Here is a 26,839-nt window from a genome sequence, read left to right as displayed (position 1 = left end):
TGAAGTGGTTGATCATATATTATTTCATAGGTTACATTAATTAATGAAGTAAAATATATATACAACTTCATAAGTTTTGTATTATGGTATAGTAAATGTTTAATTTTACTTCTGCATGATTTAACTTGGTCAAAGTATTTTGTGTTGTATTATTTCATCGTAATGTAGATCTAATAGAACATATTTTGCTACAATAAAAATTTCAATTTAGCAAAGTAATTTATACGAATGAATTCACAAATTTAATGACGAAGTAAATATTTTCTTTATCTACTCCACTATTTAAATTTGTCAAAATCTTTTATATTGTATTACTCCATCATTTATTCGTAATGTTAAAATAATTAACCATATTTTACTATAATACAATTTTAATTGACAAAAATATATATCACAATATTTACTACAACATAATATTTTTCACCATCAAAATTAAACAAATATATCACAAATATTTATCAAATACAACAAAAAAATATATTCATAAAAGACGTGTTTAACCAGCTTCACCTAAAAACTTTTGTATTCATAAATATCTAAATACAACCCAAAATTTATATCACAATATATACTTAGTGTTGGTTGCTACTCGGAAAACCTAGAGGTTCCACTGTACAAAAATTTTGTACAAAGGTCTGAACCTTTTCCTAGCTACCATGTGTTCTTTTAAATTAAATTTTGGATCGCCTGCGGAACTTAACACGTTTGATCCAAAACTTAATCTATTTGTTCTTTTAGGTTTTGACTTGGATCTCCTGCGGAACTTAACACGTTCGACCCAAGTCACCTTAAGTTATTAATTCCATTAAATATTAATTTCCATAATTGGTTCCCAGTACTGACGTGGCGAGGCACATGGCCTTCTTGGATATGGGAGCAACCACCACCGACTAGACAAAACCTTTTATGGAAAGCTAATATTTAATTTCCTAAAATAACTTTAGGTTAACCGAAAAGAACAATCAAATCACAAGGAAAAGGAAAACAAAAGAACACTATATCGAAAACAAATTCGAAACACTAGAATCGTATGCCTCTTGTATTTAGTATTATTTCCAAAAATAACTAGTATGATGCGGAAAGAAAAATTACTAGTTATACCTTTTAGAAAAACCTCTTGATCTTCTACCGTATTCCTCTTCTAACCTCGGACGTTGTGTGGGCAACGATCTTCCGAGATGAGAACCACCTTTCCACCTTCCTTCTTTCTTCTAGATTTCGGCCACAATAAATTCCTCCAAGGATGAAGAATTTCGGCCACCACCAATGCTCCAAGGGATGCTAGAGACGAGGCTTGCTTTCTCTCCTTCTTCTCCTTCCTTGATCCGGCCACAAACAAAAGCTCCACCAAGAGATAAATTTCGGCCAACAAGAGGAGAGGAGAGAAAGAGGGCCGGCCACCAAAACCAAAGAGGAGAGGAAAGAAAAAGAATAGAAGTTCACCTCTTGAAGGCTCCTCTACCTCCTCTTTTATAATCCTTGGTTTTGGCAAATAAGGGAATTTTAATAAAAACTTCCTTAATTCTTTTGCCATGAAAAGGAAAAATTTATTTAATTAAAAATAATTTTTCTTCTCACTTTTATTTGGCCGGCCACACCAAAGCTACAAACAAGGAGAGTTTTAATTAATTAAAACTTCCTAATTTGTCTCCAGAAATTTATAAAATTTCTCCAATAATTTAATCCCTTCATGATTGGTTTATAAAAAGGAAATTTAATAAATTAAAATCTTTCTTTTAAACATGTGGATAAAAAGAAAGTTATCTCTAAAAATTAAAATCTCTTTTAATCTACAAATAAGGAAAGATATCAAATCTTTTCTTAATCTTTTGTAGAAACTTATAAAAGAGAATATTTAATTTTAAACTCTCTTTTAAATCTTTAACATGGTCAAAAAGGAAAGTTTTCTTAAAATTTAAAATCCACCTTTTAATCAACAAATAAGGAAAGATTTCAAATTTTAAACTCTCTTTTAAACATGTAGATGATTTACAAATAAGGAAAGTTTTAACCAAAAATTAAAACCATCCTTTTAATCTACAAATAAGGAAAGAGATTAATCTCTTCTCTTAATCTTTTGTAGAAAGCTATAAAAGGAAATTTTTAATTTTTTAAACTCTCTTTTAAAAACATGATATCCACATAAGAAATAATTTTAATAAAAATCCTTTTTAATATTCTAGTGGCCGGCCACCTAAGCTTGGGACCCAAGCTTTGGCCGGCCACCAACTTGACTCATCCACTTGGTCTTGGCCGGCCCTAGCTTGGGTTCCAAGCTAGCTTGGCCGGTCCCATTGGATGGGTAAGAAGGTGGGTATGCGGTGGGTATAAATCTCTATATACTAGAGGCTACGATAGGGACCGAGAGGAGGAATTGGTTTTGGTCTCCCGATAAAATTAAGCATCCCGTGTTCGCCTAACACACAACTTAATTTTATCAATAATAATTCATTCCACTAGAGAACTATTATTGAACTACCGCACCAATCCCAAATTACATTTTTGGGCTCCTTCTTATTATGAGTGTGTTAGTCTCCCTGTGTTTAAGATAACGAATGTCCACTAATTAAGTAAGTTACTGACAACTCACTTAATTAATATCTAGCTCCAAGAGTAGTACCACTCAACTTCATCGTCATGTCGGACTAAGTCCACCTGCAGGGTTTAACATGACAATCCTTATGAGCTCCTCTTGGGGACATTCTCAACCTAGATCACTAGGACACAGTTTCCTTCTATAATCAACAACACACACTATAAGTGATATCATTTCCCAACTTATCGGGCTTATTGATTTATCGAACTAAATCTCACCCATTGATAAATTAAAGAAATAAATATCAAATATATGTGCTTGTTATTATATTAGGATTAAGAGCACACACTTCCATAATAACTGAGGTCTTTGTTCCTTTATAAAGTCAATATAAAAGAAACGACCTCAAATGGTCCTACTCAATACACTCTAAGTGTACTAGTGTAATTATATAGTTAAGATAAACTAATACCTAATTACACTACGACCTTCCAATGGTTTGTTCCTTTCCATCTTGGTCGTGAGCTACTGTTTATAATTTATAAGGAACCGATAACATGATCTTCTGTATGTGACACCACACACCATGTTATCTTCAATATAAATTAATTGAGCAACTACATTTATCATAAATGTAGACATTTGACCAATGTGATTCTTATTTCTAGATAAATGTTTATACCAAAAGCTAGGCTTTTAGTATACACTCTAACAATCTCCCACTTATACTAAAAGACTAAGCTGTCATATCTGCTGCCATACATCTGATTCCCAACCCTCTAACATGCCCATCAAAAGCTCTTGCCTTAAGGACCTTAGTGAAAGGATCTATAGGTCATCACCTGATGCAATCTAGGCGGCAACAACTTCTCCTCGTTTATACGATTTCTCGTATTGGGTGGTACTTGCGCTCTATTGTGTTTACTTGCCTTATAGACTTATGATTTCTTCGAGTTTGCTACTGCACCAACATTATTACAATAAATTGTAATAATCTTTGGATAAACCAGAAATCATATCTAAATCTATCTTGAGGTTATTGAGTCATTCAACTTTTATGACTACCTTAGAGGCTTGCCATATACTAAGCTTCTATGGTGGAGTCCAGATAAACACCTATGCTTATCACTCTTCCATAGTTATGACTTTACCTTCTAAAGTAAACACAAAACCCCGAGGTTGACTTAATATTGTCCCTATCCAATTGGAAGTCAAAATCCATGCAACCCACAGGGACCAAAATAACTGCCTTGTAAACTAGCATATAATCTCTAGTGCCTTTGAGGTACTTATATGCTTTACTGCAGTCCAATGTCCTTGTCTAGGGTTACTTTGATATCTGCTAACTATGCCCTTGGCAAAATAGATTTCTGATCTCGTGCATAGCATACATTAGGTTGTCTAACTGCCGAAGCATAAAGAACTGCCTACATGTCCTCAATCTCCTTTGATGTCATCGAAGACATCTCTTTAGATAAAGACACTCCATGCTTAAAAGGTAAGAAACCTTTCTAGGAGTCTTGCATGCTAAAAACGAGCAAGGATTTTTTCGATGTATTAAACTTGGGATATATATATATATATATTTTTCTTGCGATCCCTTATTACTTTGATCAAAAATATATATATTCTCCCAAGTCTTTTATATCGAATTATTTGGACAACCATACCCTTACTTCTGACAACATTTTGATATTGTTTCCAACTACCAAAATTGTTATCTACGTATAGTACAAGAAACACCACCACGTTTCCATCACACCATTTGTATACACAAGACTTATCCGTTTACTCAATAAATCCAAAGGTCTGGATTACTTTGATAAACTGGATGTTCCAAGACCTTGAAGCTTCAGTCCATAGACCGATTGAGCTTTCACACAAGATGCTCTTAGCCCTTTGTAATGAACCCTTCTGGTTTGCTTTATGTGGATGCTATCTTCAAGACTTCCATTAAGGAATGTTGTCTGGACATCCACTTGCCAAATAGATAAAAGAGTCTGGATAGACTTAAACATGAGTACGAGTGAAAAAGTTTTCTTTTTCATCTAGCCTTGCTTTTGAAAGTTTCTACCTTCCTGTCTATCCCTCTTTTCCTATTATAGACCTTTTTACACCCAAAGGCTTTTACACCATTTGGTGTTTCTACAAGCTTCCAGATTTTATTAGAATACATATATTCTAATTCTGTTATTCATTACTCTTTGCCAAGATGTTGCATTTTTATCTTGGAGTGCTTCGTCATATGTCCGGAGATCAGGTTCATGTCCTCCAGGGATCAAGTCAAAAAACTCTCCCAAAACATGAATCCTTTTAGGTTGCTTATCAACCCTCCCACTACGACAAGACACTTTCTGCAATTGTGTATCATTTGTGATACGTGTTGCAGTTTCCTTGTGGTATCTCATCTTGTACAGTTGGTACTAGATTAGACATGTCTTCTATTATTTCCTTAAGAACAAATTTTCTTATGGGCACATGGTTTATTACATAGTCATTTTCTAAAAATCGGTCATTGATAATGACCTTCTGATTTTTAAGACTATAAACCTACTTTTGTTTCTCTAGGATAACTCACAAACAAGTGAACTCCTGCCCAACTTATCAGTGTCTCTCATGTGCTAGACCACCCAAATCCGAATATACTAGGCTTATGCCCATTCTGCAATTCTATGGGAGTAGAGAGTTCTGACTTTAGAAGGTATTATGTTCACTTCTGTTTCTAGTGTATATCCTTAAAACAAATTTGGTAATAACTCATCATCGATCTAATTATTCCATAAGAGCCTTATACCTTCCTTTTTCTACACCATTCCGTAGGGGTGTACCAGGTGTAGTTAGTTGGGATTGAATCCCTACTTTTGATAAGTGACTCCTAAATTCTCCCAAGAGGTACTTGCCACTACGATCTCACCGTAGTGTCTTAATACTTTTACTTTGACGTTTCTCCGCATCAGCCTTGTACACTTTGAACTAATCAAAGTACTTAGTCTTGCGGCACATTAAGTAAATGTATTTGTATCTTGAATAGTTATCTATAAAATAGATGAAATATTCGATACTACCTCTTGCCTGGATAGTCATAGGATCACATAAATCAGAATGAACCAATTCCAACATATCTTTGGCTCCATACCCCTTAGACTTAAAAGCTTCTTGGTTATTTTTCCTTCCAAGTAAGACTCGCAGGTTGGAAAGATTTCCACTACTAATGAACCCAAAAGTTCATCAGCTACCAATGAATCCTACTCAAGTTAATATAACCTAGCCTTAGATGCCAAAGATATATTGGTTCATTTTCGAAGGTTGCTTCCTCTTAAAGTTAGAAGATGTGTTATAATTTCCATTTATTACATCGTGGGAGTTATTGGATTATAAATTGTCAACCAACATACCAGAATTGATAACTTCTCTATTTTTCTTGATAACAGCTTTGTTATCAAAATAGACACAATATCTTTTCTATAATAGTTTAGAAACTGAAATCAGATTCTTTCTAAACTTAGTACGTAAAGACAATTTCTGATAATCCAAATTTTATTCCTTTTAGAGAATAAACCTCTCCCACTGCAATAGCTGCTACTTTTGCAGTAGTGCCCATGTGGACGGTGTTTTTTATTTTCATTTAGTTGTCGGGTTTCCTGTAACCCTGCAATGAATTGCAGACATGATCAGTAGCTCCTATATCTACACACCAGGTACCGGTAGATAACTCCACTAAACATGTTTCAACTAATGAATAAAATTCACCTATATTGTTCTTAGTTCTAAGAGGACAGTCTACCTTAATGTCCAAATCCTATTTCCAATCAATTATAATTGGGACCACTAAGCCTATCCTAAAGTATATCAGCTAGGGATTGACCATCATCCTAAGAATCACAAAAATATTTGGTTAAGACCAACTCCTTAAAAATTCCCATGAATTTTGTATGTCACGTTAGTGTGGACGTATACAAATTCAAAAAGGAAATTTTATCATTTAATTTTATTATTTCGTCATCCTTTCTTTATGACGAATAAAATTAATAGTTGGTCTATCTTTAATCAAATATTTGGTCAAGACTCTAAATTTAAAATAATATTGATTCCTCTAACAATATTATTTAAATTTACCAACACCTCAAAACACCGTGAATTTTGCATGCCACGTTAGTGTGGACGTATACAAAATCAACATTTGTAAGAGGAGGGTTTTTACCCATTAACTATCTTGTCAACGTAACTTTATGACAAATAAAATTATCTCAAACACCGTTAATTTTGTATGCCACGTTAGTGTGGACGTATACAAAATCAATCATTTGTAAGAGGGGGTTTAACCCTTTAATTTTATTATCTTGTCAACCTAGTTTTATGACAAATTAATAGTTGGTTTCATTTGGTCACACAAATAATAGCAGTGACTCCGATGGGGAGGATACTATTAGATGTGTCTAAGTGTATACCATTACTTGACACTAAGTCCATTAATAAGATTATGCCCCTTCCGTTGGGGAAGATCACACGCTCTTAATTAACTTCCTATAGTCATCCAAAAATGGAAGTCTGTTCTAGTGATCCGCAAACAAGCTCATCCGTTATGGAGGAAGGCACTCAGAGCCAACGCGCAAGCTTGTTTGCATCACTTACAAACCAGTAATGGAGACCATGGGATTTACTTAAAAATCCCTCTCCCACATAGTTATTTATTAATGAGGAATTTTAACTATGCTAGCCTACTAAACTTGTAAACTAGCATACACACACAGCACAATATAAAAGCAATAAATAGAAAATCTAATTTTCAACTATTATGGCTTTTATCTCTAGTTGTCTTCCGTGTGTTGTCATCCCAAGCTGCTGCCATATTTGGCCACTGCCACCGGGTCTAGCTGTCGCATCCATCTTGCTCCTAGTTCCGCTGCGCCTCTGGTCCATAGAAGGTTCCACGCTTTGCAAGATTCGATCCGCGACATAAATAAAATTTTACATTTTTGATCCTATATTCCATAAAAGGAATGCACATGTATCTAGATCAAAAATAAAATCCTAATAAAACTAAATACAGCTTCTGCTGTATTTTAATACAATCATGCACACACATATAAATGCCCTTGACATGTCCAAGGGTCTAATCACACACATAATAACTATAAGCCATAATAGTTGGATCCTGCATCCACAAAGTTAGCACATCCTACTATTAACCTGCCTAAATTATGTATGACATGTGCATAATTAAACTAATACCAAATACACAGAGGCAAAACCCTAGCTCTGATACCAATTGTTGGTTGCTACTCGGAAAACCTAGAGGTTCCACTGTACAAAAATTTTGTACAAAGGTCTGAACCTTTTCCTAGCTACCATGTGTTCTTTTAAATTAAATTTTGGATCGCCTGCGGAACTTAACACGTTTGATCCAAAACTTAATCTATTTGTTCTTTTAGGTTTTGACTTGGATCTCCTGCGGAACTTAACACGTTCGACCCAAGTCACCTTAAGTTATTAATTCCATTAAATATTAATTTCCATAATTGGTTCCCAGTACTGACGTGGCGAGGCACATGGCCTTCTTGGATATGGGAGCAACCACCACCGACTAGACAAAACCTTTTATGGAAAGCTAATATTTAATTTCCTAAAATAACTTTAGGTTAACCGAAAAGAACAATCAAATCACAAGGAAAAGGAAAACAAAAGAACACTATATCGAAAACAAATTCGAAACACTAGAATCGTATGCCTCTTGTATTTAGTATTATTTCCAAAAATAACTAGTATGATGCGGAAAGAAAAATTACTAGTTATACCTTTTAGAAAGACCTCTTGATCTTCTACCGTATTCCTCTTCTAACCTCGGACGTTGTGTGGGCAACGATCTTCCGAGATGAGAACCACCTTTCCACCTTCCTTCTTTCTTCTAGATTTCGGCCACAATAAATTCCTCCAAGGATGAAGAATTTCGGCCACCACCAATGCTCCAAGGGATGCTAGAGACGAGGCTTGCTTTCTCTCCTTCTTCTCCTTCCTTGATCCGGCCACAAACAAAAGCTCCACCAAGAGATAAATTTCGGCCAACAAGAGGAGAGGAGAGAAAGAGGGCCGGCCACCAAAACCAAAGAGGAGAGGAAAGAAAAAGAATAGAAGTTCACCTCTTGAAGGCTCCTCTACCTCCTCTTTTATAATCCTTGGTTTTGGCAAATAAGGGAATTTTAATAAAAACTTCCTTAATTCTTTTGCCATGAAAAGGAAAAATTTATTTAATTAAAAATAATTTTTCTTCTCACTTTTATTTGGCCGGCCACACCAAAGCTACAAACAAGGAGAGTTTTAATTAATTAAAACTTCCTAATTTGTCTCCAGAAATTTATAAAATTTCTCCAATAATTTAATCCCTTCATGATTGGTTTATAAAAAGGAAATTTAATAAATTAAAATCTTTCTTTTAAACATGTGGATAAAAAGAAAGTTATCTCTAAAAATTAAAATCTCTTTTAATCTACAAATAAGGAAAGATATCAAATCTTTTCTTAATCTTTTGTAGAAACTTATAAAAGAGAATATTTAATTTTAAACTCTCTTTTAAATCTTTAACATGGTCAAAAAGGAAAGTTTTCTTAAAATTTAAAATCCACCTTTTAATCAACAAATAAGGAAAGATTTCAAATTTTAAACTCTCTTTTAAACATGTAGATGATTTACAAATAAGGAAAGTTTTAACCAAAAATTAAAACCATCCTTTTAATCTACAAATAAGGAAAGAGATTAATCTCTTCTCTTAATCTTTTGTAGAAAGCTATAAAAGGAAATTTTTAATTTTTTAAACTCTCTTTTAAAAACATGATATCCACATAAGAAATAATTTTAATAAAAATCCTTTTTAATATTCTAGTGGCCGGCCACCTAAGCTTGGGACCCAAGCTTTGGCCGGCCACCAACTTGACTCATCCACTTGGTCTTGGCCGGCCCTAGCTTGGGTTCCAAGCTAGCTTGGTCCCATTGGATGGGTAAGAAGGTGGGTATGCGGTGGGTATAAATCTCTATATACTAGAGGCTACGATAGGGACCGAGAGGAGGAATTGGTTTTGGTCTCCCGATAAAATTAAGCATCCCGTGTTCGCCCCGAACACACAACTTAATTTTATCAATAATAATTCATTCCACTAGAGAACTATTATTGAACTACCGCACCAATCCCAAATTACATTTTGGGCTCCTTCTTATTATGAGTGTGTTAGTCTCCCTGTGTTTAAGATAACAAATGTCCACTAATTAAGTAAGTTACTGACAACTCACTTAATTAATATCTAGCTCCAAGAGTAGTACCACTCAACTTCATCGTCATGTCGGACTAAGTCCACCTGCAGGGTTTAACATGACAATCCTTATGAGCTCCTCTTGGGGACATTCTCAACCTAGATCACTAGGACACAGCTTCTTCTATAATCAACAACACACACTATAAGTGATATCATTTCCCAACTTATCGGGCTTATTGATTTATCGAACTAAATCTCACCCATTGATAAATTAAAGAAATAAATATCAAATATATGTGCTTGTTATTATATTAGGATTAAGAGCACACACTTCCATAATAACTGAGGTCTTTGTTCCTTTATAAAGTCAATATAAAAGAAACGACCTCAAATGGTCCTACTCAATACACTCTAAGTGTACTAGTGTAATTATATAGTTAAGATAAACTAATACCTAATTACACTACGACCTTCCAATGGTTTGTTCCTTTCCATCTTGGTCGTGAGCTACTGTTTATAATTTATAAGGAACCGATAACATGATCTTCTGTATGTGACACCACACACCATGTTATCTTCAATATAAATTAATTGAGCAACTACATTTATCATAAATGTAGACATTTGACCAATGTGATTCTTATTTCTAGATAAATGTTTATACCAAAAGCTAGGCTTTTAGTATACACTCTAACACTTAGGTGCCCACATAAAGTAAACGGATTCACTCTGTTCATTTGTTCACCATACTAACATTTATTGTAATATTGTTTATTTTTTTGATACTATATACTAAAACATTAATAAAAGTTTGAGGCTCAATGAAAAATAACTCAATTTTCATAAAAATAATATTTCATAAATAAGTAATTCATTTTCCTCTCTAATTATGGATCTTCATCTAAAATTATCTTTTTCATGTACCATATTACGCAATATCTACATTCAACATCATAATTTTGTTTTAAATTATCCTAATAAAATTGAAAATCAAATGTAATTAGTCACAATCCAAATAATAAGAATTCTCAATTGATATCTAACTATGTAGTCACAATAAATACCGTCAATTGTTAAAAACCTAGTCCTTTTAAAATACCCCTAGAGGCATTATACATCTTGACCCAACTAGATTATAACAAATAAAAAGTTATTTTTTCACAATGAGCATAATTTACTACCTACTTAGTTATAATAGTTTGCTAAGATATATCCTGTTTACCACAGACCACAAACATACGATATCGTAGCCATAACAGAGAGGTTCACAATTAGGGGGTGTTTGGTTTAGGGGTTTTGGAATGAGAGAATGGAATAATAGAAATATATGACATTTGATTAATGGGTTTGGGAATAAAAATTTGGGAACCATTTCTAAATATTTAGGAATGAACAAAATCCAATTAACTAGGTGGATTTAGAATTCATTCCTGTGGATTCCTATGGATGGGTTTTGTTCCCGATATTTTTTTTTGTTTTCTTTTCTTTCCGTTATTTCCCCCTAATCGACTTTGTGCGACACCACCATCCTCGACTTTCTGTGAAAACAGCGCCCCGCGACAACAACGCTCCCAACTTCGTGTGACAACATCGTCCTCTTCGACGCAAGTCATCATCGGCTTTTCGAGCGTGTTCGTCGTCGCCGCCTCTTCGACTCCCTCCGCCGCCACACTCTACAGTAAGCAGGTAATCCTTAACCCTAAACCATTAATGAATCGCTTGTTGTTTGTTTCGGTTGTTTTTAATTCTTGATTCTGTTAACAGAATGCAAATTGCTTCTGAACTGTAGTCAAAGCAGATCAAAAATAGAGTCACAGCAGATCAAAAGTATATACATATTTGTTTATCAGATCAAAAATATTTAGGAATGATTTGGAATACATATTTGCTTTGACTTGGTTACTACATATTTGGATACAATATGCGTACCTATACATATTTGGAATGATAAGCAAATATGTTTATCAGAAGCAATTTAACAAAACACAATCGCTTGTTGATTCCTTACATGTAGTTTATATTTCTTGTACTAAATTGCTTCTGAACTTTTCTATCAACGCGAACAAATTAGGGTAATCATACTAGAATCTGAATCCTCAAGTCATTGTGATAGAAATACTGAAAAGAAGATGGTTTTGCATTAGATAAATTACAATTTTGTTTTACATTTCCAATGATATTTCTGTGCCTTTTTGTAGCGGTTACTCTTGAACTACAGAAAATCACGTCTTCTTTTCTGTTCCTTCCTGATTCTAGATCCTTTGTTGATTTGAAATAGTCTTTACAAAAGCTTATGATTTTCTTAGAACTAAAATCTTTCCAGAAATTGTTCTTGGATTTTTTTTTTAATTCTTGATTCATTACCTATAATTCGTTACTCAAAATAAGTGAGATTAGAATTGAGTGAACTTTCTTATTTTGTATGTAACTCCTTATGTTAATTTCTCTTTATTGCTATGTAGAAGATAATGATCCGTATTCCTACTGTTAGTAGAAAACGTAAAATCATTCGAAATATTCGAATTATAGCATCAATGATGAACGTGTTCAGTGTTATATATGTGATGTGGTACCGATTGTTGTTGCTACATTTTCATATTATGAGACCTCCACTTAAAACACAAAAAGAGAAAACACTTAAGAGAGTGAATTGGGTGTTTAGACTCACTCAAGACTCTGATACTGCTTGTATTCGCGAGCTTCGAATGGATAGACGGACTTTTGGAATATTATGTGACATGGTAAGAGATATTGTAGATTTAAAAGACACCAAAAATATGTCTCTACAAGAAGTAATTGCTATTTTGTGTACCTTTTGGCTCACCACAAAAAAAAAATAGGACAATGAGTCTATTATTTTTATGAAGTGGAGAAACTATCAGTCGTCACTTTAATAGTTGTCTTCTAGCTATCTTGAAATTGCATTCCATTTTGCTTAAAAAACTAGTTCCTATTACTGAAGATTGTCAAGACGATCGTTGGCGATGTTTCAAGGTACTTTGCATTTATATTTATTAAAATTATAATTTATTAGAAATAAAAAAACCATCTTATTTATCATGTTTTTCAAAATATTTAAATAACAGGGTTGTTTAGGTGCTTTGGATGATACATTAATCAAAGTCACACCTCTTTCTGATCAAAAACCTCGATATCACACTAGAAAAGCAAATATAACTTCAAATGTATTAGGCGTTTGCTGTCCAAACATGTAGTTTATATATGTTTTACCTGGATGGGAGGGTTCTGCACATGATGGTCATGCGCTTAGAGATGCTATGATTAGGTCTGACGATCTTAAAGTTCCTCAAGGTAGAATCAGTCTTGCACTAGCTAGTTAGCTTTTCAATATAAAACTTCATTCAAACTCATAATTAATGTGATTTTTTTTTTATTATTGAAGGTTGTTATTATTTGATGGATTCTAAATATTGTAATGCGGATGAAACCATCTAAGTGAGTTTCACGGTCATCAACCACATACAGCCGAAGAGTATTTTAATATGAAACATTCAAAGGCTAGAAATGTGATTGAGAGATGCTTTGGGTTGCTAAAAGGGCGATGGAAAATATTAGCTTCCCCCTCATTTTTCCCAATTAAAACTTAAATGCATACTATTTTAGCATGTTGCCTTTTACACAATATGATTCGAAAGTACATGAGTTTTGATCCACAAGAGTTGGAACCACTTAAAGAAGATGACATGGAAGATGAACACTTTGAAGATGATGAATATGTGAGGAGTATCACTCCAACAGAAGAATGGACCAACTTTAGAAATACATTAGCACTTCAAATGTTTAATTATTGGAGTGAAAGATCACATCATTGACTATTATGGGAAAGGGGATATGTTAATGATTTTGTTATTGCATTTTCATGACTGTTTTAACATGTTTGTCATGTTTAAGAAGGCGCCTATTCTGTGAACGTAACTGTTATTCATTTATTTCAATAATTATTTTATTGTGGTTTATATACTACTCGTGAATTTTAATGATTTAACTTGTAAATTTGGGATATCATTACTATATGTTAGGATGGAGCAAAATCAAATAGTTCGAGGGCGCGGAAGAAATAAATGCTTCTGGACAGAAAATGAGGTCCAAGTAGTAATTGCAACTCTTCAAGATATGGCTTGTGATCCTTCATGGAAGACAGATGGTGGTTTTAAAAGTAATTATATGGCTGAGGTGCATAAGAGAATGCTAAGCAAGATACCTACTCTTACAAAACAAGTTACACCTCATATTGAATCAAGGATCAAGTGGTTAAAGACAAAATTTCATATTATTAATGACATGTGTAGACAAAGTGGATGTCAATGGAATGATGTGGAGAAAAAAATAGCATGTGAAAAGCAATGATTTGATAGCTACTATCAGGTAATTTTATATATTAGTGTCCGAAAATTTTTACTCTCTCAAATCTTTCATTACATATTTCCTTAAGTTTTTTTTCAATCATGTATATTTTATATTTTGCAAACTCACAAAGAGGCAAAACGAATGTGGGATTTTAAATTTCCATACTTAAATCAGCTTGAATTAATCTATGGAAGGGATAGAGCTACTGCGCTGTTGTTCAAGGGTATGTAAATGTTATTTACAATTTGAAAGTTGATCAAAATGATGAAAGTGGATGTGAAAATCTGGACGCATTCTATCATTCTTCAAATGTGTATAAAGAAGACAATAATGTGTATTTTGAATCAGAATCAACCCCCCCTGCTTTGCACAACACTGATGTAACAAAGTCAGCTACAAAACGAAAGCAACCATTAACATCTGGAGATAAAGTTACAAAAAAAACCAACAACAACACACTTGGATATTGGGACACAACTACAAGACATGAACAATGGATTTCACACTTTTGTTGATGGTTTCAATGCAAATTTTGCAACCATTGCAAATGTCATGGCAAAAGAGAATTTACGAGAAAAAATGGCTTCAGAAAGAATAAAGGATGTGATTGCTGAGCTAATAAATCTTAGTCATCCTAGTGGTGATGTATTCAAAGCAGCTAATATATTCATTGCAAATAAAGGCAATATTGATGTGTTGTTCAATCTTCCTTTAGAGTTGTGAAAGAACTACGTGGTTAGCCTGCTCATTTCCTCTCTAAATATGTAGATAATGGTACTGGATTTTGTGAAAATTACTTTGAAGATGACTATTATGCTGAGTTTTGTGATAATATTGTTGAGTTTTGTGATAGCATTGCAGGATTTTATGGAAACATATTTTTTTTTTGGTTGTTTTGGAGACATTGATCATTTTTGTTCTCTACTAAATATATGAATATCAAATTGTGTGGGATTAAACAATTGGATGTTAGTAAGATAATTCTATAATCAATTTGTTGTAATTTCTTTGATACTAGTCGATGTTCTAAATTCTAATAATTGTTATCTCGGTGATCGGATTTCATAAATACTACTTGGTGTGCTGCTCCTCTATAGCTTATTCAAAATGTTAGATGCTTAACAGCCCTGTTTATTCCAACATTGCTGAAATGTTTACTCAAGTGGATGGATAGGAATATGAAAATAGCTAATTGGTGTGCTGCTCCTTTGAAACAGGTAATGAGAATAGCTAATCTTCTTATTTTCAAGTTTGCACATTCAATCTAAAAAATAATAAAAATACATATATCAGCAAGAACACTCTGTTCTACTCGATCATGAATCACTCACTAATTTGATTCTCTTCTAATTCATTGTTGGTTGGTAGGTTAAAAAGCTCTTTGCAAAAGAAGTTCCAGATAAACATTGAGAAACTGCCCAGATTCAGGTGAATAAAATGAGCATTAATTAGTGAATAAAATGAGCATTAATTAGTGCATTCGAATCATCAATTTATAGCAAAGGACAAAATGCATCTGCAAGTGTTTAAAGTTTTGATCTTTTGGGAGCAGAGGAGGAGAAAGTATCATTAGAAATCTCATCCTTTTAGGTCGTTAATCGAGGGAAAAATCCTTGGAAGTTTCGATCAGGAGTTTTGATAGAGAAAGAGGAGGAAAGGCCTTCTCCGAGGGATCTGATCATGTTCTTCTTGATTTCTGCAATTGATCAAACAAGAAATCTTTGCGAGTGTCGAAGATTCGATCTTTTGGGAGAGGAAAGGGGGGAAGGCCTCACCTTTCCATCTTAATCCTCTTTCTCGTGTTCTTGATTTCTGTCAGTAATTGAAGAAGAAAACAAAATCAAGTTCGGATCTTTTCTTTGTTTTGTTTGTTAAATGTATAGCAAACCGATTAATGGCGCCACCATGGATGGAGGTTCTCTCGTCAGCGATGGCAGCGCTTCGCTACCCCAGCACGATCTTGTTCCTCTGCCCGAAGGGGTGCAACACATGAGCAGAACAAGAGCTTCGAGAACGTGCTGACCAAGTTCAACGCCAACGCCCCCGACGGTGGGAGAGGATGGTTATATGCGTCTCCGGCAAGACCATGGCCGACGTGCTCAACCACCTGCGAAATAGTGTTCTTAATTGGTTGCTTGTTCATCATCTTACCGGGAATATTATTATTTATTTTAAAAATAATATTATTGTATTTATATTCCTAAACCTTTGGTAAACCAATCAGCAGTATTGATAATTATACCTAATCAAAGCTTATAAACCAAACAACAATATTGGAATGATTAAACTCATTACCATTCCAATCTACTATCAAATCCATTCTCATTCCCATTCTTGCACTCTACACCAAATGCCACCTTAATTGGGGGTCATACGCTAACATTGTACAACTGATCAGGCAGAAAATATGCCTCTGTGTACACCCTTTCAAAGCCACTTATAAGTGTCATAATCTGGAAGATAAATTTCATATGTTGAATATTCAGACCGAAAAGTCCATAACGATGCTCAAAAAGGAAAGGTAGATACAAACAGATGGTTAGTTTAAGACTCAAAATGGCCAACAGCAAATCTTGGGTTGGATTGGAGTTTGAAGAACTCGATCAAACATAAAAGACATCATTAAAATACAATTTGGGTCCAACAAGGCAAAAGTTTGGTCAAGTATATAATGCTTAATTGGAATTCAGACGAGCTGTTGTGCTTCCTGCACATAACAAAATAAAAGCTTGCCTGGGCATGATGTGCCTGGGAATGGCCTATGTTGAAAATGTGCCTGGGAATGGCCTACGTAGAAATCTTTAGAATTTGTAACAGATTATACATAGCTTATCATAGCTTGCTAGTCGTGCCCAATTCTTGCCAACTCCAATCCCAAAATGCCGAGAAAAATAGTCAAAGGACTACATAACATTATGATCAAAATACTCTTATATAACAAATTTTCAAATTTGAGAGACATCCACATCAAAAGGATCCTTTGAGTTAATACCTAAAAAGACCATGTTGGAGGAAAACAGAAGGACCAGACATTTCTCCCAAAGTTTTTTCCCCATGATGAACATGTTGAATGGACAAAAGATAACCATCTTTAGTCTCAAGCTACCGTTTTCACTAGTCTATCAGCAGTTGGAGTTGTGTTTCAAGAAACCGAAGAGAAGTTTTTTTTGTTTGCTAACCCATCAAGCTAAGTAGTATCATCAAAAGAATAACTTAATTTTGCGCTAACTAATGAAGTGCATATGAGTAGAATGGAAAAACTAATAACACAGCAATACTTTTCACATCTTGATAAATCTGAAAAAAGATCAACAAAGTAAATGAATGAGAGAGAGACAACATCCCAATTCACCATTTCGCTAAGCTCGATACCAATATCTTGAGGTATCAATCACAAGAGAAGCATCCAGTAAAATTGAGTTACTTGTATTATGACCATGCAACCATTAAGCAAAATCAAGATAAGAAAGTAAAATAAGATAAGATAAAATACATCTAACATAGTGGTTATCACATAAATAAGACAAAAATCACATTTTGTAATCAAAATATTGATAGATAATGAGTTGGACCAAAATTGACATGCTTTATAACAAACTGTATAAGAGCAATCATAATCCTTCTTAAGAGGGAGTTTGAGGCATAGGATTACTAGAAAGTCCATTGTAAACAACCATGGTATCTCTCTTACTGTCTAATACACACAAAAAAGGTGAAATTTACATTTTAAAATAAAAAATTACTGCTAGGCAATAAAATGGAACACTTTCCAAATCTTAGATGTTCTCTAACAAACTTTACAAAGGCAATCATAGTTGTTCTTAAGAGGGAGTTTGATGCATAGGATTATCAGAAAGTCACCATTTTGCAGTCCAGAATTGTAAATAACCATGGCATCTATCTCAGTAAACATTTTTGCTGAGATATTTACACAATAATGAGTAATTTCGATAGACAGATCTATTTATCCTTTTCACCCTTTTATCTATTTGATCCTCATCTTAGACAAATTCTCTTACATTAGCAATGTCTTAACTTTCCAATGTAAAATATTTTCCCGAAGTTAAAAGAGCCCCTAAGAAACAACCACTCTGTTCATTTTCATTTCCTTATATGTTTAAATATGAGTTCCTAAGATCCTTAAGTTTCTGACAGATATTGTCAGTGGCTCAATTCATACATTGAACTAAGCTTGGCGTGGGAGGAGAGGAAGGGCGATTTGGAATCAGGTAATAGTTACTCATCCATGGTTATAGACAATGCAAGCAGGAACATATGATCGATAATAGTTGCCAAATATCAACAAAATATAACCAATCAACAAGTCTGCAAGCAATCAAGCACTAATCCAGAGTTTTCTCGATAACAAATTCGAATCTACAGTCCCCCAATACTCACGCCATTGCTTTTGTGGACAAACATTTTCGTTAAAGAGAGGTCAACAAACAATCACACTCCAACAAATCAAAGAGCAAAAGAAATAGATTTCAACACCGTGTGTTCGAAGCAGGGGTAGCCGGAAGGGCGGACGAGAGAGGTGCATAGGCTATTGGTCGCAGGCGGCGGCGCAGTCTGGCCGAGGGTAGACTCACTCGATTAGGATGGGGAAAAGGAGGCTTCGCGATCTTACCGTCGAGAGGCGAACAAAACCCTAACGCAGATCGGGGAAAAGAGGCTTGGCGATCTTATCGCCGAGAGGCGACAAAGCCCTAACGCAGATCGCTTCGCGTCACGGAAAAAGGAGGCTTCACGCGGGGGGAAAAGGAACCTTCGCGTTGCGGAGAATTGTTAACCGGTTCAACTTAAGATTTTAACCCGTCCAAACATATTCCTTTGGCATTTAAAAATTATAAAATATTTTATAATTTATTATTTCATCAAATAAATATTAAAAAAATTAAATCTACGAAATCTAAAATAGCATTTACTACATTAATTTTATAACCAAAATTAATTCTCATATATTATTTCATAATTAATAATTAAAAAATTATATGCAAAAGAAAAAACATCTCTAAAAAATTATAAGGATAGATACATAAGATAATAGACTTACAAAAAATGAAAATAGCGGACCATAAATTTATGTGTCTCCCTAAATTTTTTACTTGTGCGTATTATTACTCTTAATAATTATCAAAGTAATTAGTGATAAAGTCTATGGATAAAATTCACATAGTAAAAGGTGTTACCTTTTTTTCGCAACAAAAACTATGTTTAATAGAGCTGGTGCTGCAATTGTTGTTTGTGATTGAAAACTAACAGAAATTGTGTCAACTCTTATGGAGTAGAGTCTCCTGAATGGAAAAGAATATGCAAGTGTGGAATTTTAAGTTTTAGAAGTTTTAGATCGTAAGAATTTATTTTTATAGGTTCTCCTCTTTAGGAGAATAAATCTGTAAAGTAATCTCCAAGTTAGTAATTGCCTTAACTGGAATTGTAGTTTAAGTTATCGTAGAAGTAGAATTTAGTTTGATTTATTTTCCTCATTTTTAATTTTATTATTTCCTAGTTTGATTGGGTCCTTTTATGTTTACAATTCTTATTATTTTTGAATATTTTTAGTTTATTTTCAATTTTGTTTGGGTTTGTCTTTAAAAGAAACCCATGTTAGAACAATATGTGTGATCCCGTCCGGAAGTTGAGTCGGATGAAGACTAGTCTCAATGTATCAGGGGTTGACGGAAAGTCGCTGTGGAGTCCGGTCGATTTGGCACTCTCTAGAAGGGTTCCCACGGATGGATGACGAGGAATGATGATCAGGATGATGACGCAAGGACTCTGCACACACTCAGACGAGCTCACGAGCCGTTAGAGACCAGAAACCAGGAAAAAAGTCCTCGGGTCAGGTCCTCCGATGCCCAAGTCAGGTACTTTTTCCCCAGAAACACAGAGAAAGGACGAAAAATAAAGACGAGTAAGAAATGATGAGTGAGCGTACCTACGTAAGGGACAAAGCATCCCTTTTTATACCGCAACGGATTCTTCTAGAGTTTGACGGGTGTCAGGGAACGTCAGATATCAGGGTTTGTCTGACGGTGGGTGACACGTGACATATTCTTATAGGTCTAGGAAGGAATCAGAGTGCTGTAAATACCCGACCATTAGCATATTCTCTGAAAGACAGTGATTATTTTCTGACAGGTGGTTACGATTCCTTAGACTGCTTGTCGTGTAGCGCCCGGCCTCCTTCTCTTGTTATCCTTACCCTGGCTCTTGGTATTTGCTGATCCCGACCTGTACGCTATGCTTGTGCCGCAGGGCTAGAAGCCCGACCTGTATCCTTGTCCATGTACCTTGTGCGGCAAGGCTAGAATCCCCGACTTGTACGCTATGCTTGTGCCGCAGGGCTGGAAGCCCGACCTGTATCCTTGTCCATGTACCTTGCGCGGCAAGGCTAGAATCCCCGACCTGTATGCTATGCTTGTGCCGCAGGGCTGGAAGCCCGACCTGTATCCTTGTCCATGTACCTTGTGCGGCAAGGCTAGAATCCTCGACCTGTACGCTATGCTTGTGTCGCAGGGCTGGAAGCCCGACCTGTATCCTTGTCCATGTACCTTGTGCGGCAAGGCTAGAATCCCCGACCTGTATCCTTGATCAGCTAGTCCCGACATGTACGCTATGTCCTGTGCTACAGGGCTAGAAGCTCGACCTATATCCTTGGTTGACACATCCCGACCTGTACGCTATGTCTTGTGTCAAAAGGCTAGACGCCAAACCTGTTTCCTCGGTTGGCCAATCCCAACCTGTACGCTGTCCTGTGCCAAAGAGCTAGACTCCCGACCTATATCCTTGGTCAGCCAGTCCCGACTTGTGCGCTTTCTTATGCCGCAAGGCTAGACGCTAGACCTATATCCTTGGTCAGCCAGTCTCGACCTGTACGCCAGGTCTGTATACCGACCGGCTTCTGTCCTCTGTAATCTATGATTCGTACGTCCCGACCTATACGCCAGGTCTGTTTTACGCCAGAGGCCCTTTCCTTCCGCGCCTTTACCTGGCATGTGGGTCCTGCCTTTAATTGCCACCGAGGCTGGATCTTGTTCAACTTGTAATTTGATCTTTTGACTGCCCCGTCAGCTAAGACTTTGACCATGGTCACGCAGCTTGACTTCTAACTTCCACAGGGGCTAGACTTCCGACCATCCCATTTGACTGCCCGTCAGTTGAGACTTTGACTATGACCACGTAAGCTTGATTTCTGACATCCCAGGGGCTAGACTTATGACCATCCTACAGACTTGACTTTTGATCACGTCCTCCGCCTGAATATTACTGAAATTATGTCTCCTCCTAATATTGCTGGAACATTAAATAAATTATGCAGTTATTCCTCAACATCCCTTTTGTCATCCACTTTTCGTTACATTCCTACTTTCACTGTTAAATTCCTTATCTTCTGTGTACGATTTATATTTAGTTTGTCAGTCCTATAGGTAGTCATTGTTATGATGTTTCTATTTGCAGTCTAAACCAACGTTTTGTATGTCGAAGATTGCATCATATAGCTATGAGGTTAGCATGATCGTCTCCTGTAATTATCACAGTTAAATCTTATTCAGCTCAGTTAACATTTTTTTTTTTGGTTTATTTACTTGCTGATGTCAACTAAAATCAGGGCATGTGCAGTCAATAGGAGATTTTTGTATGGTTCTATTTCTTTACTTCCAGCTACATCTGTTTTCAGTGTAAGTAAATGGTGAAACTGATTTTTTTTTTTTTGGTTTAGTAACATATATAAATCCACAAGTTTAAAAAGAAAGTTTACTTGGACACAGATATATCCTCAAAGTGACCTTGCTCTGTCTCTAGGAATTACTTTTGGGTACTAGGAACATTAGTGGTTCCATTTAACACATGATATTGCCGTACTCGATGTATTATGACAAAAAAAAAATTGTTCATCTTTGCATATGATTTACACTCGATACATCAGTAGTTCATATTCATTTGTAAACTTCTTTCTTATAGACACAACAATAGAAGGAAAAAAGTATCCTAATTACTGTGGGATTAAATACCTTTCTTTCGTCTTCAAGCTAAGTCATGTTTCTTTCAATTGTTTAGCAATTATATGTATTTTATCATTTATATAAAACTATATCACGAGTAACCTACCGTCATGGAATTCCATCAGATGGAACATTACAATTCAGCAAGACTGACTGATAGAAAATTACCATTGAGCTTTAATGTAACACAAAAATTATTTGCACCAGATGATATTTTCTTCCTACAATAAATTTCACATCTTGAACCCTTGTGCCGGCAATGAATCCATTAAAATCTATGGTAATTCCACTGTCATCCGCTTATGAAGCTTATTAGTGGCAGTAAATCGCCCATATTCTTGCCACAACCTTCCTAGATCGTAACAAGGTTGCTTCTACGGAATGGGCTCCTCTGAACAAGGTTTATATGCCCTGTACAATTTTCTGCCGCCACCTTATTATTTGAATATCATTCACTCAAATTCAGAAGGAAAGCAAATACTTACAACTTATACCTGTGGGAGAGGATTAATGCTTGATTGTTGCATATGTTACTCCAGATATTGTTTGACAATAAAATATGGAGAGGATTAGTTGCTGAGGATTTATGATAGGTAATTTTATGACTTTAAATTCTCATCGTTTGACTGGCTGTAAAGGAAGTACCAAGTGATGCACATATATGAAGGCAATCGATTTTATTTTATTGGCCGGCATGGACATCCGCCGGCGACTATTCTGCTAATAGCAGCTGATCAATCATACAAGCCTAAGCGTACCGGCGTGCCGGTTTGAGGGATCCAATCATCTCCCTGTATGAAGGGCGTCGGGGTGAAGTTGACTGCGTCGTTCCGGCTGATCACCTTGAAGCCCGGCCATTTGACGCGCTTCGAGGTGTCCGCGCCAGCTCCCCTGTTCCCGTACTCCGCGTAGTAAAGTGTTTTGAGGGCGAAGTCGCCGTCCCACGGCATGTACCCCTCGGGACTGATGAAATCTCCGATGTCGGACTCCATGACCACAGTGCGGGAGAACTCCTTCCAGGGACGGCCGATGTAGCTGGGGATCTTGCCGACCGCCGCCACGAGATCGGGCTCGGCGGTGAACTGGCTGTTGTGGACCACGAACCCCGTGTCATCGTAGATGCATGCGCGCCCCTGCGCCAGCACGACGTTCTGCTGGTTGTCGAGGGGGCGCCGCAAGCTGAAGATGCAATTCTGGAAGATGGCGGCGGCGTTGCCGAAGATGAAGTCGATGGTGCCGAGGATGACGCACCCGCGGTAGAACTGACGGTGGGTGTAAGCGTAGAGCGTGTCCTGGTACGCCTCGATGCAGCAGTTGAGGAAGATGGCGCGGTCCGACTGAACCCGGAGGGCCACCGCCTGGTGCTTCGCTGCGCCCGCCGTGTTTTGGAAGCCGATCGCTATTGCAATGAATCCGTTCCCGATCGCCGCTTAATTATAGTCCCACCACACAATTCAATTCATCATTAATCTTAACCAAAAAAGCGGTAATTACGATCGGGTGCTTACCAAAGGTGGCGGTTTCAGATGTCTGGGTGCCGTCGACGAAGTTCTTGCTTCCGGTGATCACGCTCTTCCTCGAGCCATCACCGTACATGGTGACGTTGATCATGTTCGTGTCCACCACCACCTGCTCCTCGTACACGCCTTCTTTCACGTAGATCAGATACCTTCATCGATTTCCAAGAGCACATTAAATATTTCTAATTAACAGGGGATCTAGAGAGACAGAGATGAAGCTACCGGCCGTTGTAGGATCTTGGTATTTTAGCAAGCGCCTCGGAAATGGTCTTCAAGTCTCCGCTGCCGTCCTTGGCCACTGTTACGTTAGGGGTCAGCTGCTTGACTGCGCCGCCGAGGAGAAACTGTTTGACGTCGCCGTCGCGAAGCCAGTTGGGAACCCCATCCTCCTCAATCAATCGGTCCTTGGCGAGGAGACGCCGGCTGCTGCTCCCGCCGCCGATTTTGATGAGCGAAAGGAACGAGGACAAGCGGCCCACGATGGCCAAAGCGTTGCATGTCAGCTGCTTGGCGGTGGTCATGGCGGCCAGTATCTTGTCCTTTTGCTCCCCGTCAGGGAAGCCGTCGATGCAGGTCTCTTGGTAAGTGGCGGCCGCGCTGAGCCAGTTCTTGAGCTCGTGCACCTGCTCCGGGAGCTGGTTCAGATGGTAAGCGTCGATGGCATTCAGCGCGCTGTTGAGCTCCGCCACCTGCTTTTGGCAGACCTCCACGGCGCTCTTTACCGCCATCGTCCCGATCGTGTCGGAGTGGTCGAATGCTTTGCCGACCTCGTCGACAATGATGGCTACAGTAGCACGGACGAGGTCTTTAGGAGTAGACGTTGAGTTGACTGCGTCTTTCAATTTGGATTCACAGACAGTGCGGTTGTCGGACAGCGAGCAGAGGACTTGAACGGCGTTGGGAACTTGAAATTCTTTGGTGGAGTTGGAGGAGGACAAGGTCGAGGAAGAGGAGGAAGATTTAAGGGAGGAGGCGGAGAAGGAGGAAGAAGAAGCAGCAGAATTGGCAATGGCAGCTGCCGTGCAAACCGCGAGAACGAGGATCACTGAGACGGCAATCATCATGAGCTTGCGGCGTTGTGGGATTAAGAAACAAGTCGGCAAACTGTATATATATAATGTTGTATCGATGTTGTTTAATGTACTTTTACCTATCTTATTCTAGGTAAAAGTTCCCCTATATGCTTATGCTTATGCTCTACTAGAGAATTATTGGTGCGAAAATTTGAAAGGTTATATCGAGTAGAAGAATAAGTGGCATTATCGATCAACCAATTTTAAGAGAAAGATGGGTTGGAGTTGATGGCAGAAGAACAACAATGAATGGAGAGGCAACTTCAACGGGTGCATGCAGCAAACTATCCCAAGCTTATTTGTGTAAATCTCTTTGCATAATAATATTTGAGAAATAACCATTTTACATTCAACTAAGATGTAGAACTGCCTGTAAAACTTTGGTACTACAAGAGATAATACTTTGTGTCTTCTTACAGGTACATAACAAGTCCTCATCTCTTTAGTGGGGATGCAGAAAAGGTATTTTGGCTTGTAAGAAATAAGACCAGATAGTCGTTCTCTTGTATACTCAATGAGATAGAATACATGTGACAAACACTTATATGTATCTTATTCCAGGTAAAAGTTCCCCTATATGGGTGTGATTGTTATGCTTATGCTCTATTGGCTTGGGATTTTGTTGATCTTGTTATAGAGTCCGGGCTTAAGGTGAGACTTTTGTTCTCAACAATTCTCTTTGGTATTCAATCATGTAGGGTAGTCACTTCATTTGAAAATTTTCATTCACCACCCTGTACTTACAGGGGACATTTTTTTCTTTCAAGGGTCTAAATTGTCATATACAATTTCAATCAATCAAACAAGTTATTTGATGGCTGGGGTTAATGGAATTTACTTTAACAAATTTGTGCAGACATGAGTGCAACACACCATCCCCTGTCAATGTGTGAACAAGTCATTGTTATTATCTCGGGTCATAATTTTTTTTTGCTTGTATTCTTGTGGGTTTGATCAAAGTGGACTGCTAATCCTCAAACCAAAAGTTTTGTCTTGCCCTTTCTTTTGGACAGTAAAAATTTTCCATGTAAATTGATAAAATTGAAGTTTTCTGAACTAGCAAAGAACGAAGTGCTTTTGTTAAACATACTTCAAGCGGTATGAATGCCATGTATACTCCAATATTTCTCTTGTAAAAGAATGTTGAAAAATATTGTAATACAAACTACTATTATGAGCAATACATCTCCAGTGTTTTCTGCTCATTTATTTTCTCAATCCTCAGCACTACGACGTCCTCTCATTGGTACCTGTAATAGAAGACGCTGGAGGATCAATAACTGATTGGAAAGGGCTTGACGTTCAATGGGATGCCACTCTCATTTCACATCCAGCAAGTATGACTTATTTATTTTCCACAGTTTAATTTAATCTCATGGCATAAAGGGCATATTTTGTTCTCTGCGGAAGTCAACTCTTTTGATTTGATGCAATTGTCGTTACTATTCCATCCATACTCTGTCCATGCAATTTGAAGTGTAGCCCACTACTAGTCTTTTGGAAACTCAATTATCCACTTGTCAATCTGAACTTCTCATAGTCTAATGGTTTACGAACATTAACTTTGATATGGAGCAGGATAGTGGCCTTAGTTGCAAATTTTATAGCTTTATGATTTTTGTACCTTGTAAGTTAAGCCCTAAGCAGCATGGTGGTGCATAACTTATTTCAGGTTTTAATGTCATCGTGGCAGGGGACTCCAATATCCGCAAGCAAGCTTTGGATGAATTACAGTGGAAGTAAACTCGACAGATAGATATTATAATAGTTGATTAGCACTTGAAAGAGTGAAGGATGACATGATTTAGCCAATATTTGGTCAATGTTGGGAATCATTCCCCAGTTGTGATGAGTATGGTTTCATCACATGAACCAAATTCTGGTGTCATATATTTATTTATAGATGCTTCATGTGTTGTGCTCAACCATATCACTTCTAATGCAATTTTTAATGGATTCATTTGTAGATGCTCCATGTGTTCTGCTCAACCATGTCAATCCGAGTGCTATTTTGAATGCATTGTCTCATATGTATTTCACTTTATCGCATTTATAGAGTAATTCTAACTAATTCAACTAACAGATCTTT

General features: G+C 36.7%; 2 protein-coding genes and 1 long non-coding RNA gene across 4 annotated transcripts; 1 reads left to right on the top strand and 2 right to left on the bottom strand.

The window, feature by feature from the left end:
- Positions 1 to 15,577: 15,577 nt before the first annotated feature.
- Positions 15,578 to 18,937, bottom strand: LOC121976102. Of its 2 annotated transcripts, XR_006110537.1 has the most exons (3): positions 16,444 to 18,937; positions 16,037 to 16,255; positions 15,578 to 15,960 (listed from the first exon to the last, which is right to left on the bottom strand). It is a non-coding gene; the product is annotated as an uncharacterized LOC121976102 (long non-coding RNA). The 2 variants fall into 2 exon arrangements; XR_006110536.1 differs by having other exon boundaries at positions 16,037 to 18,937.
- Positions 18,938 to 22,891: 3,954 nt separating this feature from the next.
- Positions 22,892 to 24,756, bottom strand: LOC121978555 (pectinesterase-like; the record flags this gene model as incomplete). The annotated part of the gene is made up of 3 exons (XM_042530884.1): positions 22,892 to 23,586; positions 23,666 to 23,826; positions 23,900 to 24,756. Coding segments are annotated over 3 exons (1,713 nt in total), but the record flags the coding sequence as incomplete, so codon positions are not given.
- Positions 24,757 to 24,805: 49 nt separating this feature from the next.
- LOC121978554 (bifunctional phosphatase IMPL2, chloroplastic-like) lies at positions 24,806 to 26,493 on the top strand. Its single transcript, XM_042530883.1, has 6 exons — positions 24,806 to 24,817; positions 24,909 to 25,051; positions 25,170 to 25,234; positions 25,310 to 25,401; positions 25,976 to 26,087; positions 26,423 to 26,493. The coding sequence occupies exons 1-6, from the start codon at positions 24,806 to 24,808 to the stop codon at positions 26,491 to 26,493; spliced, it is 495 nt and encodes a 164-aa protein (XP_042386817.1).
- The last annotated feature ends 346 nt before the right edge of the window (positions 26,494 to 26,839 follow it).

The sequence above is a fragment of the Zingiber officinale genome, chromosome 4B (genome assembly GCF_018446385.1).
Source record: "Zingiber officinale cultivar Zhangliang chromosome 4B, Zo_v1.1, whole genome shotgun sequence".
In the NCBI taxonomy this organism is placed as follows: Eukaryota; Viridiplantae; Streptophyta; class Magnoliopsida; order Zingiberales; family Zingiberaceae; genus Zingiber; species Zingiber officinale.
Note: the sequence above shows the minus strand (reverse complement) of the source record. Positions and strands in the feature narration are given on the sequence as shown.